The sequence below is a fragment of the Emydura macquarii genome, unplaced genomic scaffold (genome assembly GCF_026122565.2).
Source record: "Emydura macquarii macquarii isolate MOO-44397 ecotype Brisbane River unplaced genomic scaffold, CSIRO-AGI_Emac_v2 contig_1483, whole genome shotgun sequence".
NCBI lineage: Eukaryota > Metazoa > Chordata > Testudines > Chelidae > Emydura > Emydura macquarii.
In genome coordinates this window covers 15,141,495-15,153,498 of record NW_027131620.1, presented here as the reverse complement: position 1 = coordinate 15,153,498, position 12,004 = coordinate 15,141,495, and the positions used below count along the sequence as shown (strand labels likewise).

General features: G+C 38.7%; 1 protein-coding gene across 1 annotated transcript in view; it reads left to right on the top strand.

Moving 5' to 3' along the window:
* Positions 1 to 12,004, top strand: part of ARFGEF2 (ADP ribosylation factor guanine nucleotide exchange factor 2) — a 48,477-nt gene that overhangs the window by 14,639 nt on the left and 21,834 nt on the right. The window contains exons 8-21 of the mRNA XM_067554276.1: positions 289 to 440; positions 1,495 to 1,625; positions 2,226 to 2,460; positions 2,748 to 2,847; positions 3,163 to 3,302; positions 3,773 to 3,881; positions 4,835 to 5,036; positions 6,815 to 6,926; positions 7,490 to 7,695; positions 8,753 to 8,837; positions 8,936 to 9,107; positions 10,313 to 10,464; positions 10,816 to 10,944; positions 11,463 to 11,621. Of these exons, the coding sequence (XP_067410377.1) occupies positions 289 to 440; positions 1,495 to 1,625; positions 2,226 to 2,460; positions 2,748 to 2,847; positions 3,163 to 3,302; positions 3,773 to 3,881; positions 4,835 to 5,036; positions 6,815 to 6,926; positions 7,490 to 7,695; positions 8,753 to 8,837; positions 8,936 to 9,107; positions 10,313 to 10,464; positions 10,816 to 10,944; positions 11,463 to 11,621 (2,084 nt within the window). The remainder of the gene's footprint in view (positions 1 to 288; positions 441 to 1,494; positions 1,626 to 2,225; positions 2,461 to 2,747; positions 2,848 to 3,162; positions 3,303 to 3,772; positions 3,882 to 4,834; positions 5,037 to 6,814; positions 6,927 to 7,489; positions 7,696 to 8,752; positions 8,838 to 8,935; positions 9,108 to 10,312; positions 10,465 to 10,815; positions 10,945 to 11,462; positions 11,622 to 12,004) is intronic.

The following is a 12,004-nucleotide window of genomic DNA, read 5'->3' as shown; positions in this document are numbered from 1 at the left end:
CTTTTTCCTTTAAGAATTATTTTTCAGATCCCCAGTACTTGTCAAAGCCTGCAATAGAATGCTATCAATACCCTCACACACTCAGGCTTTTACTGCATCACAGTAACCCTTCCTCTGGATGAAGACTGAGACAAGCTCCCTCTAACCGATTAGTGCTGCTCTTGTCCATCAACCACAAGAGTGTCACTTGTGCATCCTAAGCATTTGTATCATTCGATGTTGATATTTTAATGAGTTTATTATTGCAGGTATTTATTTGGGCTTTTTGTCTGGTTTTTTTTATTTAAGTGGCTGAAGAAAAGCATGTTGCAACTGAAACAGTTAGGGCCCCGTCTGAATTGGAATCAGGGGATCTTGCCCCTCCTGGTGGTATTAATGAAAATGTACAAACAAATGGAATTCCAGATGACAGACAGTCCATCTCCTCCACGGATAATCTGGTAAAAAACCAAACTGACTTGAATATTGCATTAATATCTTTTGGAGGGTGGGCGGGAAGATAAATCAGAATGTGCAAAAGGACAGCATTTGGTTTTTAAAATTAGGAATGGGACAGTATGTTCTTAATTTTTGCTTTGCTACCTGAATGTTTGCATTATAAGAGCATAAAAATAAGATCAGGTTGCATTATGCAACTCAACATATGAACTCTTTCCATTTGCTGTACCCCCATTGTTTTCATATGAGTTCTGTGGTCTGAATAGTGATTAAAATAGCTTCTTTGTGAAAGCCTGTAGATAGCTGTGTACCTACATAGTTCGTCTGCCTCAATACCTGGATCCTAGTGGCTTTCTGTTTTTCATCTGAAAGTTAGGAATTACTTTTTTTTTTTTTTATAGGTAACTTGGAAAAACAGCCCTTACAATCCCTTCTAACTCACCATACATTTGAAAGGTTAAAAACCTGTTAAGTGCCCTTACTTGTATTTCTAGCATTTTAGGGTTTGTCTAAATGAACACTTAATTTGTGTCAATCTTGGTTTTAAATATACCATGCACTAAATGTCCACGTAGACCCTGCTGCCCCGCACTAAAAGTTTTCCCTAGTGTGCTTTGATTTATTTCAGGGAGCTTTCAATGCACAGCAACAGGGTCCAAATGGACACCCCAGCTTGCTGCAAACTAAGTGTTTTATGTAGCCACGCCCTTAGATTATTGAAACCAAAAGTTAAAAAAAAAGCCCTAATTTACTCTGTTTGCATAGTCTTTTACATTTCTCACACTGGACAGGGTAAACAAGTTAGTTTCACCTTTTGGGTGTTCTTGCATCCCAATGCTGCTTTGGTTATGAACACTGCAGGCAGATGACTTGATTCTTGAAACCTAGATTCCACTGGAACTTAAAAATCCATTGCATTCCTGCTAACTTGTGTAAAGATGACTTCTGCTGAACTTAAATTTGTGGCTAAACTTGGCTTTACGACGACTCACTAATTTTTTCACCTTATCAGCTGTTGTAATGAAGATTTTGATGTGGTGGTTCTTTGCTCATTAGGAAACAGATGTACCTGGACCTCAGTCAGCTGCCAAATTCTCCCATATCCTGCAGAAGGATGCCTTCCTTGTGTTCCGATCACTGTGCAAGCTTTCGATGAAACCGCTTGCGGATGGACCACCAGATCCCAAGTAAAGAGATTATATTTACTGAGTTGTACCCTCTCCAGATAGCTGTTTTTAGGAACAAAGGGAATCAGATTGTCTAGGTACTTTATAGGATAGCCTTGGTCATCTAAAACTCCCAGTTAGGTCTCTGTTTTGAATATGTTGAAGTATCTTTTTGCACTGAAAATTCCCTCTATGTAAGCCTTCCTGCTTGGATAAGCCAAATAGTAGAGGGATGCAGAAGTGCAGGAAACCATTTTGCAATAGTTCCTGTGGTCGCAACCAAAGTTGCCTTAGATGTAGTATCTCTGTAGTTCTGTAGAAAGAACAAGTGTTTCTTCTGTAGTATGAATCCTATGCTTGTATGTGACCAATAGGACTAACTGATCCCATCCCATTGGTTGCAAGCATCTAATATTGGCTTGCAAAAGAATAATCTCAAAGGTAAAAAGGTAGCTCTTGCCTGGTGTTCTCAGCGGACAAGTCAAGCAAGCTCTTCTCTCTGAAATGAACTGAGCTAGTGCTCATTTCACTTGGCTATGGAAGAGTCACTGGGATTTGCACTTGTATGTGAGATGAAAGTAACCTATTTCCTTAACACTTGTCTTCTGCTTTCTTCCCCAGATCCCACGAGTTGCGTTCTAAGATAGTGTCTCTTCAACTGCTTCTCTCCGTATTGCAGAATGCTGGTGCAGTATTCAGGACACATGAAATGTTCATCAATGCAATCAAGCAGTATCTCTGTGTAGCATTATCTAAAAACGGGGTCTCTTCTGTTCCGGATGTCTTTGAGCTGTCTCTTGCCATCTTTCTTACACTGCTTTCAAACTTTAAGACCCATTTAAAAATGCAGATTGAGGTAAGAGTGCTTCATCTTCATTTTACCTACAAAATGTCCTGTTAACCCAGTACATTTCACTAATAATGCAAAGCAAACTATAATACTTTTAAAAATTGCTGCTTCAAAATTTTGCTTACTTTGCAAGCTGAAATACTATCTCCTTTTACAAACTGGATATGCATGAGATGAAGACTCTTCTAAGTGAAATTACTATGGACAAATGAATATGCTAATTTAGCATGTTTTTTAAATTCTTTAGTAGAAAAGGGCAGTCATCGTATCTTTGTCTCATTTGCTTTGCACAGGTGTTTTTCAAAGAGATCTTCCTGAATATTTTGGAGACTTCCTCAAGTTCTTTTGAGCACAAATGGATGGTGATTCAGACCTTGACTAGAATTTGTGCAGGTATTTAGTTATAAATGTTACCTGTTCTTCACAAATTACGTCTGCATTTTCTTTTGGTTTGACACTGAAATGGAAATACTGAAGGCAGCTAATATCAGAGTAGTGGTTGCTTTAAGTGTGTGTTCTTAAATGAGCATTTGTCTCTTAATTCAAAATATTTTAATCAAGAAATGATGCATAAAATAACTGCTGATACCATGGTGAATAATGAGCATGGTTAAAAAATCCCAAAACTTAGATTCTTTCCACCTTCTATTTTATTTTTTTAAGTTCTATAACTTTGAATTCTAATACTCTGATTTTTTCATTTTTAAGATGCTCAGTGTGTGGTGGATATTTATGTTAACTACGACTGTGATTTAAATGCTGCTAATATTTTTGAACGCCTTGTAAATGACTTATCTAAAATCGCTCAGGGGCGGAGTGGACATGAGTTGGGAATGACACCTCTGCAGGTAAGAGCAACAACATTGCAGATAATAATACAGCTCTGCTTTTCCCTTCAGTGCTGCCTCCTTTTAAGTAATTAATACCACTTAGTTTTTACTTGTATAATGTGCAGCACAGGTTGGTTTTATTGAGTCACCTACAATTGTCACCAGGGAGGTAGTCCTTTTGCTTCCTCTAGTGAATTTAGCTTTTAAAAAAAAAAAACAAGCTGTCATTACTGGTGGCTAAAGCCAACAGTGCTTCTGTACATCAGAATAGTTTTCCTCTACTATTACGTCTTTCTAAGGTGAGTTTTTCTTAAGAGTTTACAGATGTGATTTAATTAGAGAGAGAAAAAACAGAATAATTTGTTCTCTTCCTGCTTTAGATGTACTTTGTGTCTCAGCACAGAACTTCTATCTTTTAGTGTCCAGGCCTTGACTTGTCAAGTACAATGTGATTTCTTTTTTTCTTTTCTTTTTCCTTTTTTGCTCAGGAACTCAGCCTGCGGAAGAAAGGTCTTGAATGTTTAGTTTCTATTTTAAAGTGCATGGTCGAATGGAGCAAAGATCTATATGTGAACCCCAACCACCAGGCCAGTCTTGGTGAGATTCCCCTGCTTCCCAACACTACATTCAAATGCAGTTATCATTTTTCTAATCTGTGTGTCCAGCAAGTGTATATACCTCACTTTTTATACAGAAGTCTTGTTATGCATACAAACTAAAATTTCACACCATATTCAAAGTACTGTTGCTGTTATAACACTAGCAAGTGTGCTGTGTGTTTCAAATCTGGTACCTGCCCTGAAGAGCTTACAATCTAAATAATGGATGTGACAAAACAGTTTGAATGCAGAGGAAATGGGGAGGAAAAGGGGAAATGGAGAGCATTCAGTACAGAAATAAGATTTTTGTGGTTACTTGGTTAAGCATAGTCTTTCTATAACCATGTCCTCCTTCTCCTTCTGCTGTCCATTTGTGGTGTGTGATCCTCACTTCTCTGGCATTTCCACTGACATGGTTCTAAACTCCTTGAGACATGGATTTTTTTTTTTTTTTTAAACAGCTAGCAAAACTTGTGGAAGCTTTAAGATTAAAAATGCACTGTATTTGTAAGACAGGAATATCAAATATTAATGTGTGTGTGTATAGGCCCCAGGAATTCAAATATATATATATTTTTTAAATCACACTTGATGTGGGTCCTCACATTTTAGTAGTGTGCTAGCCAGCTCTCCCCCGGATCACTTAGGTGGTGAAACTGGTGCTATTCTAAGTAGTAATAGCTATTCTTCTGCAGCCTGTACACCCTTGTTTACTCGGTGGAGGAGCAGAGATCTTTCCTCTACTCTTCCTCACTGCCTGTGGAGAGAGATGTGGGGTGTAAGATGTCTCTAATGATTAAACATTTGCTGGCTGTTCTGGGGGGGTCTGGTAGGGAGGATTGCATGCTTTAAGGGAATCACAGTTTGTTCAAATGCTTCTTAGGCACATGTTGGCTTTTCTTATTAATCATTCTTATTCAGATGCTTCTTGCACTCTTTACCTACATGCAGGTCCAGATAAGCCTTCAGATCAGGAAATCAGTGAAGGTAAATGTTTGGAAATTGGAAGAAGACGGAGCAGTGTGAGTTCCTTGGATTCAACGGTGTCCTCAGGAATTGGAAGCATCGGTACCCAGACTGCTGTCCCCGATGATCCTGAGCAATTTGAGGTCATCAAGCAACAAAAGGAGATAATTGAACATGGGATAGAATTGTAAGTAGATTGGCAAGGAAACAAAGGCTCTCTAGTGTGGATGTCTGTTGGATGCATCTTCATTGTTTCTGATGTAGTCACTATGTATTATAGGAACCGTGTTTGTCAAATTTTCAGTTTAAAGGGACACTTGTCATATTAAAGTAGCATTAACAACTGAAAATTACACTTCCCTCTGAAAACCTTTGCCCACTGTTGACACAAACTAACACTGCAAGACAAGATTCCTGGCATGGCTGCGACTGGCCTGGGTCAGCTGACTTGGGCTTCGGGGCTAAAAATGGCAGTGTAGACTTTTGGGCTCAGGCTGGAGCCCAAGCTTTGAGATCCACCCCTCTCACAGGTGTCTGAGCCCAAGCTCCAGCCTGAGCCCAAACGTCTATGTTGCAGTTTTTAGCCCTGCAGCCCGAGCCCCACGAGCCTGAGCAATTGATCTGGGTTCGGAGACTTGGCATCAAGGGTTTTTTATTGCAGCATAGATGTCCCCATAAGCCTACTGTAACTAAAAGGAATTGCAGGGGTGTGGGTGGGTTGGGAGGGTGGGGGGTAATTTTTTTCACTCTGTGCTCTTGACACAACTTTGGTGGTGGTCTCCTTTTAGGCCAGCTCAGCCACAAAAGAGGAAACTTCTTTTAATAAAGAAAAATGTTGTAAATTACAAATTGGTTTGAGGCAAACCAGTCAAAGACTGCTGTTGAATTTTAAGAAGAGGTTAGACTTCAAGTTGGCAACAACCCTTTCAAATTGCTATATTGGGGGGGGAAAAAAGATTCTCCTTGCTCGTATTACTAATATTAAATGAAAACTGAATTCTACAACTGCTTTCATCATTCATGCTGTCTTACTTACACCACATACAATTGGGAGAATAAAATGATTTGGTCCAATTTCATTTGTTTTATAGTCACTTTTAAAAAATTAAATTATACTTCCTGGTTCTTGAGATACTGCAAATGCTGCAGAAGAGTGTACCTTCTAAAAACTTCCAAACGCGCTCAAACCTCCTTAGAACTGTTTTTATTTTATGACAAACCTGATTTTTCCAAATATTATTAATAGAAGCTATTTTTATTAAACCTAAATTGCCTTGACAGCCTTAATTTTAAGATTTTTTGACTTTTGAATATACCACATAATACACAGAATGGGATGTCCTAATATTACTTAGCTAATGCATTAACCTAGTGGTGCTCAATCTTTCCAGGTTACTATACCTCTTTTCAGGAATCTGATTTCTCTTGCGTACCCCAAAGTTACTCCTCACTTAAATCTACTTGCTTACAAAATCAGACATAAAAATAAGTGTCATAGCACGCTATTACTGGAAAAATTGCCTACTTTCTCACTTTTACCATATAATTATAAAATAAATGAATTGGAATATAAATATTGTACTTACATTCCAGTGTATAGTGTATAGAGCAGTATAAACAAGTCATTGTCTGTATGAAATTTTAGTTTGTACTGACTTCACTAATACTTTTTTATGTAGCCTGTTGTAAAACTAGTCAAATAATTAGATGAGTTGATGTACCCCCTGAAAGACCTCTGTGTACCCCCGGGGTACGCATACCTCTGGTTGAGAACCACTGCCGTAACCTTTTCTTCAAATTTCTAGACTTTTTCTTAACTATGCACCTTAAGCTTTTGTTTTGTAAGGACTCTTTAGAAGCAAGTAAACTTCATGCACCATGATATCTTGGGAAATGAAATCCTAGGTGTAAGCTATAGCTTTTTTGCCTCTTACTTAATATTTCTTCTTCTGTCTGTATGACTAGATTTAACAAAAAGTCAAAAAGAGGAATACACTATCTGCAGGAACAGGGGATGCTTGGCACTACAACAGAAGACATTGCACAGTTTCTGCACCAAGAAGAACGTCTGTGTTTTGTAAGACTCGGTGCTACATAAGAGATTAATTTGTTTTACAGAGATCTATTCCTTCCCCCTCCCCAGCAACTCAGCTGTTGCTTCTTTCCTATTCCATGCCACCTTACTATCCCTTCCTTTTATGATAGGGAATCCAATGAAGGTTTTCCCTTCCTTCCCCCCAGGTTAATCTTAAACCCCCACCCCCAATTTACATACTCCCTCCAGGCCCTTTGCAGAACCTTTCTTTTGACAGTGGACTGGGTGGGATTTCCTTGGTGTCTATTAACACTGCTTTTTGATTGGCCAGAAGAGCAGGCAGGCTTCTTACTGGAGCTGGTTACTTGATGGCATTGACTTCTGAAGGTGGTGCTAATGACACTTACTTAGTCTGCTCAACTGTTACAAGATTCCTTTAAGATTCCATATCCAGCAGTGGCTCTGCTTGCCATGAGTGGCATACCAGCTTTGTTATGAAATTGACTGCAGTGCAGCCGTTATACCATAAATTCATTGAAATATAAAGAGGAGGAGGTACAATTAGTTTGATACGCAATATTCATAACTCTCTCTTTTGTGTTTAGACCCAAGTTGGAGAATTTCTAGGGGAGAGCAACAGGTTTAACAAGGAGGTGATGTATGCCTACGTAGACCAGCTTGATTTCTGTGGGAAAGATTTTGTCTCTGCTCTACGTGTATTTCTGGAAGGCTTCCGGTTGCCAGGCGAAGCCCAGAAGATTGATAGATTAATGGAGAAGTTTGCGGCTAGATACCTTGAATGCAACCAAGGGTAACTCGAAACATAATATTGGATAAACTGTCTTAGGAATGGTTGCCTTCTTGGCAGCCTAAAGAAATAAAGTAAGGCTTGACTTGGGCTTGCATCAGAAGGGCAAGGCACATTGCAGGGGAGTGCGGGGGTGAATTTTGCTGCTGTTGTCCATACTCTACCTGTTCTATAGCTAAATAGAAGACTTCTGGGATGTTCCTGTGTGCAGTTTCTAAATAATGATGACGTCTTGGATGGTAGGTGTGGCAGTATTGGCACCTCAGAGAGCATTCTCTAGCAGATGATTGGGATCTAATTGAGCAGGAATTGCTGGATGCTTCAGATACTGCATATCCTATTTATCCATGTTGTACTTAATCAGTTCATCAACATCCAATTGTGAGCCTTTATTGTGTGTCAATGAAAGATTAAAAATCTGGTTTGGTAAGTAATATGTCTCTGTGTAATGAGGGGTTTTCCCACTTGCCTTCGGCTAGTCAAGAAATATGTATGTATGGGCCAATTTATGTGATAACATAGATTGTTTGTTTTACTCTAAGATAAATTTGAAAATACAAATCTTGCTTGAAAGTTTTGACAGTCTGCTTCAGAATCTAGCCTTAATCAATTTCCACTCCCCAGATAAGTCTCACACCACTGTTTCATTTAATAAAAATGAGCATATTTAGAAAGGAAATCTTGATATGAGTGGATGATATACTAGTGGATAAATTTTATTCTAATTGCTTGTTGAGAACAGTGGAAGGACATTGAAGGATAATAGTGAATCGTATTTTCTTAACTGTCTTTTTCTGTAACCTTGTAAATGTATGGCTTCTTCAAATTCTTCCCTTTCCCCTATATTGACCTTGCAGTAGCTTTCAGTATGTGTTAAGCTGTAGTTGGGCTAAATTTAGCCTTTATTTTAATATAAAAGGCTAAACTGTGAAATTCCTTGTCCGGTTTTACTTTGAGTCTGGAGTGTGTATTGCTTCTGAACTGCACCTCTTCCCTGCATGTGCAGAGAGAGAGAATTAATTGAAGCTCTAGAACTCTAAAACTTATTTCTCTGTTTCAGGCAAACCCTATTTGCTAGTGCTGACACAGCCTATGTGTTAGCATATTCTATTATAATGCTGACTACAGACTTACACAGTCCCCAGGTAGGGAAAAATCATTCTAGAACTATTACAAGTGTTCTTCTCTAGAACTTGTTCTCAAAATTTGACACCTGGATTTTATCCTTCTCACCTTTTGATAGGTAAAGAATAAAATGACAAAAGAGCAATATATTAAAATGAATCGAGGAATCAATGACAGTAAAGACCTGCCGGAAGACTATTTGTCCACTATCTATGAAGAAATCGAAGGAAAGAAAATTGCAATGAAAGAGACAAAAGAGTATTCAATTACAACTAAATCTACTAAGCCGAGTAAGATTTAATTAGATTTAATTAGAAACTCACTATAAACAGCATTATATTATCTCGTATTTAAGGTATAATGTTGTAAAATGCATTGGTTCAGCTTCGCCAGCACTTATGTGAAGTACACAAAGGATATCTGGGGACTGCGTCACCCAGTGCTGAAATGCAGCCACTGAAATGTGGCCACTTCTGTCTAAGAGCACCTAGCACCACTAGACACAGTTAAGGAGAAGAAGTGAAGAATATTGTAGCTATTTGAAAGAGCAAAGAGACTTAGGGAGGCAGAATGTAATAATCTAAGTTGGCAGTTGGCCAGGAGACAAGAGCTGACAGTCATCCTCCTCTTAAGTATTATGTTATCTTGTATCATGCCATGCTTATCAATGGTACCTCATAGTTCAGAGAGACTCATTGCTGGTCCTAAGGAGTTTGTGTTCTAAGTTGAGGTGGTAATACAGGAAGGGGTTAGCAGTTGATAACATGATTGTAAAGTCACTTGAAGTTAGGTTACCTTTCCTTACCTAGACTAGATAAGGACTTCAGTGGTATATCACATCCAAAAGACAACACCTCCAGCTGCACTGTGCTTTTAATAGCATACTAGGGAATTAGTTCAGTGCTAACTGAGGGAAGAGAACCAAGTATTAAATCATCAGCACTACCTCCTTCCGTGCTCCTTGAAGATCTCCCATTCAGGTATTGACTCTCTTTAGCTTGAGAGCTGACTGGGTCATAACCTGAGGTGTTATGGGTCTAGGAATAAAGAAACAGTACTGATTATTTTAATAGCAGTGTCTGTTTTGCAAACCTGAGACTAGAAACAAGCTTCTTAAGCAGTTCCCACAAACTTAAATGAATTAAATAGTTAATGAAATATGCCTCTGGATTGTAGTTAATTTTCTATGAAGCAGGTCATGAAGTGTCTCTCAAGAGAAGGGCTATATAATTGCAATACTGTCCCTTATGACATATGTGGATTGTTGTACTAGACAGGTTTTTTCACCCCAAGACTTGCACTTTATATGAAAGGCAAATTTCCATGGTAGCATCTTGAGTAAATTCAAATGCTTCTGAACAAAACTTCCTTAAATTGCAGTGTACAGATAAAAATTTAAAAAAATCTGCCTTCAGCATCTGATAACCAGAACTAAGGAATGGAACCTGATAGCAAAAATACATATAATGATGCAGTTTTTTGGTGGTTTTCATAGATGTAGCCAATGAGAAGCAGCGGCGGTTATTGTACAACCTGGAGATGGAGCAAATGGCCAAAACAGCGAAAGCCCTCATGGAGGCAGTAAGCCATGCAAAGGCTCCTTTTACTAGTGCCACTCACCTGGACCACGTCAGACCCATGTTCAAAGTGAGTGTATGGAATTCTCCACATACCTTTGTTAGGGCATGTAATTATCTTCAATCCATAACATGCCTTATTGAGAACTGTGATAACTGAGTCATTGAGAGCTGCAGTGCTTCTCTTTTATGAAGGTGTCGATATTCTGATGTGGCTGGAAGTGTTGCATGCTGCCATGAGAGTCCCTGAGCTAGGAGTGTGATGAAAAGAGCTGGGAGTATTGGAGGGAGGAAAAGGCTTTTTTTAAGAGGGGATGTAAATACACTCTAGATGCTGCAGAAGAAGACTGTGAATGGCACTGGTGAGAATCATGATTTGATTGTAATGAAACTAAACTTACAAAGATTTCCTTTTTGCTAGCTTGTATGGACTCCATTATTGGCAGCTTACAGCGTTGGCCTTCAGAACTGCGATGACACTGAAGTTGCATCTCTGTGTTTGGAAGGAATACGATGTGCAATCCGAATAGCCTGCATTTTTGGAATGCAGGTTTGTATATGTTTGTGTCACTGAAGGTCAATATTGACTCTGACATCTGGAATAATAAAACTATAAACATGCTAGCTTGCACCAGTGTCAAAGTAGGGGATGAAGTATCTGAGCTACCTAGTCATCTCAAGCAAATTAAAACAACTTGCTCTGCTAATCAACATATATAACATTTTTGTTTGCAGAACAGTTTTAGTTTTAATATTCCGTTCAGAGCTCTTGATCATAAATAAAGATAATAGTGGGGGTTTTATTTCTTCATCCTCAAATGCTTCCCACTTCTGAGGCTCCCCTTGAGACTGTTTGCTAGCATGTCTCCAGCTCATTTATAATATATTGACTGGGAAATATTCTGCCATAATTACAGTCACAAAGCCATACTTGGAGGGTAAATTACAAAACCTGAGCGGGTTGTGTTCATCGGTGGAGTGTTTGTTTTTTTTCTTTAGTCTTTGCAGCCATCTTAGTTTCTGTGGCTTGTTTCTGTTTTCATATTTGTATTTACATTCGCATTCTAGCTTGAACGAGATGCCTATGTGCAGGCCCTTGCTCGCTTTTCACTGTTGACTGCCAGCTCCAGCATCACAGAAATGAAACAGAAAAACATAGACACCATTAAGACACTTATTACCGTGGCCCATACAGATGGCAACTACCTTGGGAATTCCTGGCATGAGGTAAAAACTTGGATAGGTAAACAGGAGACTTCAGTGTGCATGAACAGCTTACAAAATTTTGTTTACCTGGCTCTGCCTACTGTGTACACAGCCCACAGGATTAGTAACTCCAGCACCATCGAACTCTTTGCAGAATAAATCCCTCCATTGCAGAACTGTGCTCTGGCATCTTATTTTCATTGTTCAACAAAATTCTTTCTAGCTTTTTATAGTTGTAAAGACACCTTAAACATGAACATAGTAACCAGTGCTGTGATGTCTTTTAAAAAACAAAAAACAAAAAACAAACCTGAAACGCTGTTCATGGCAGTGGAGAGTTACCTCTGAAACGTAATGAAATTTCAAAAATCAACATGTAAACTATTGTGCTGTTCACTTTAAAG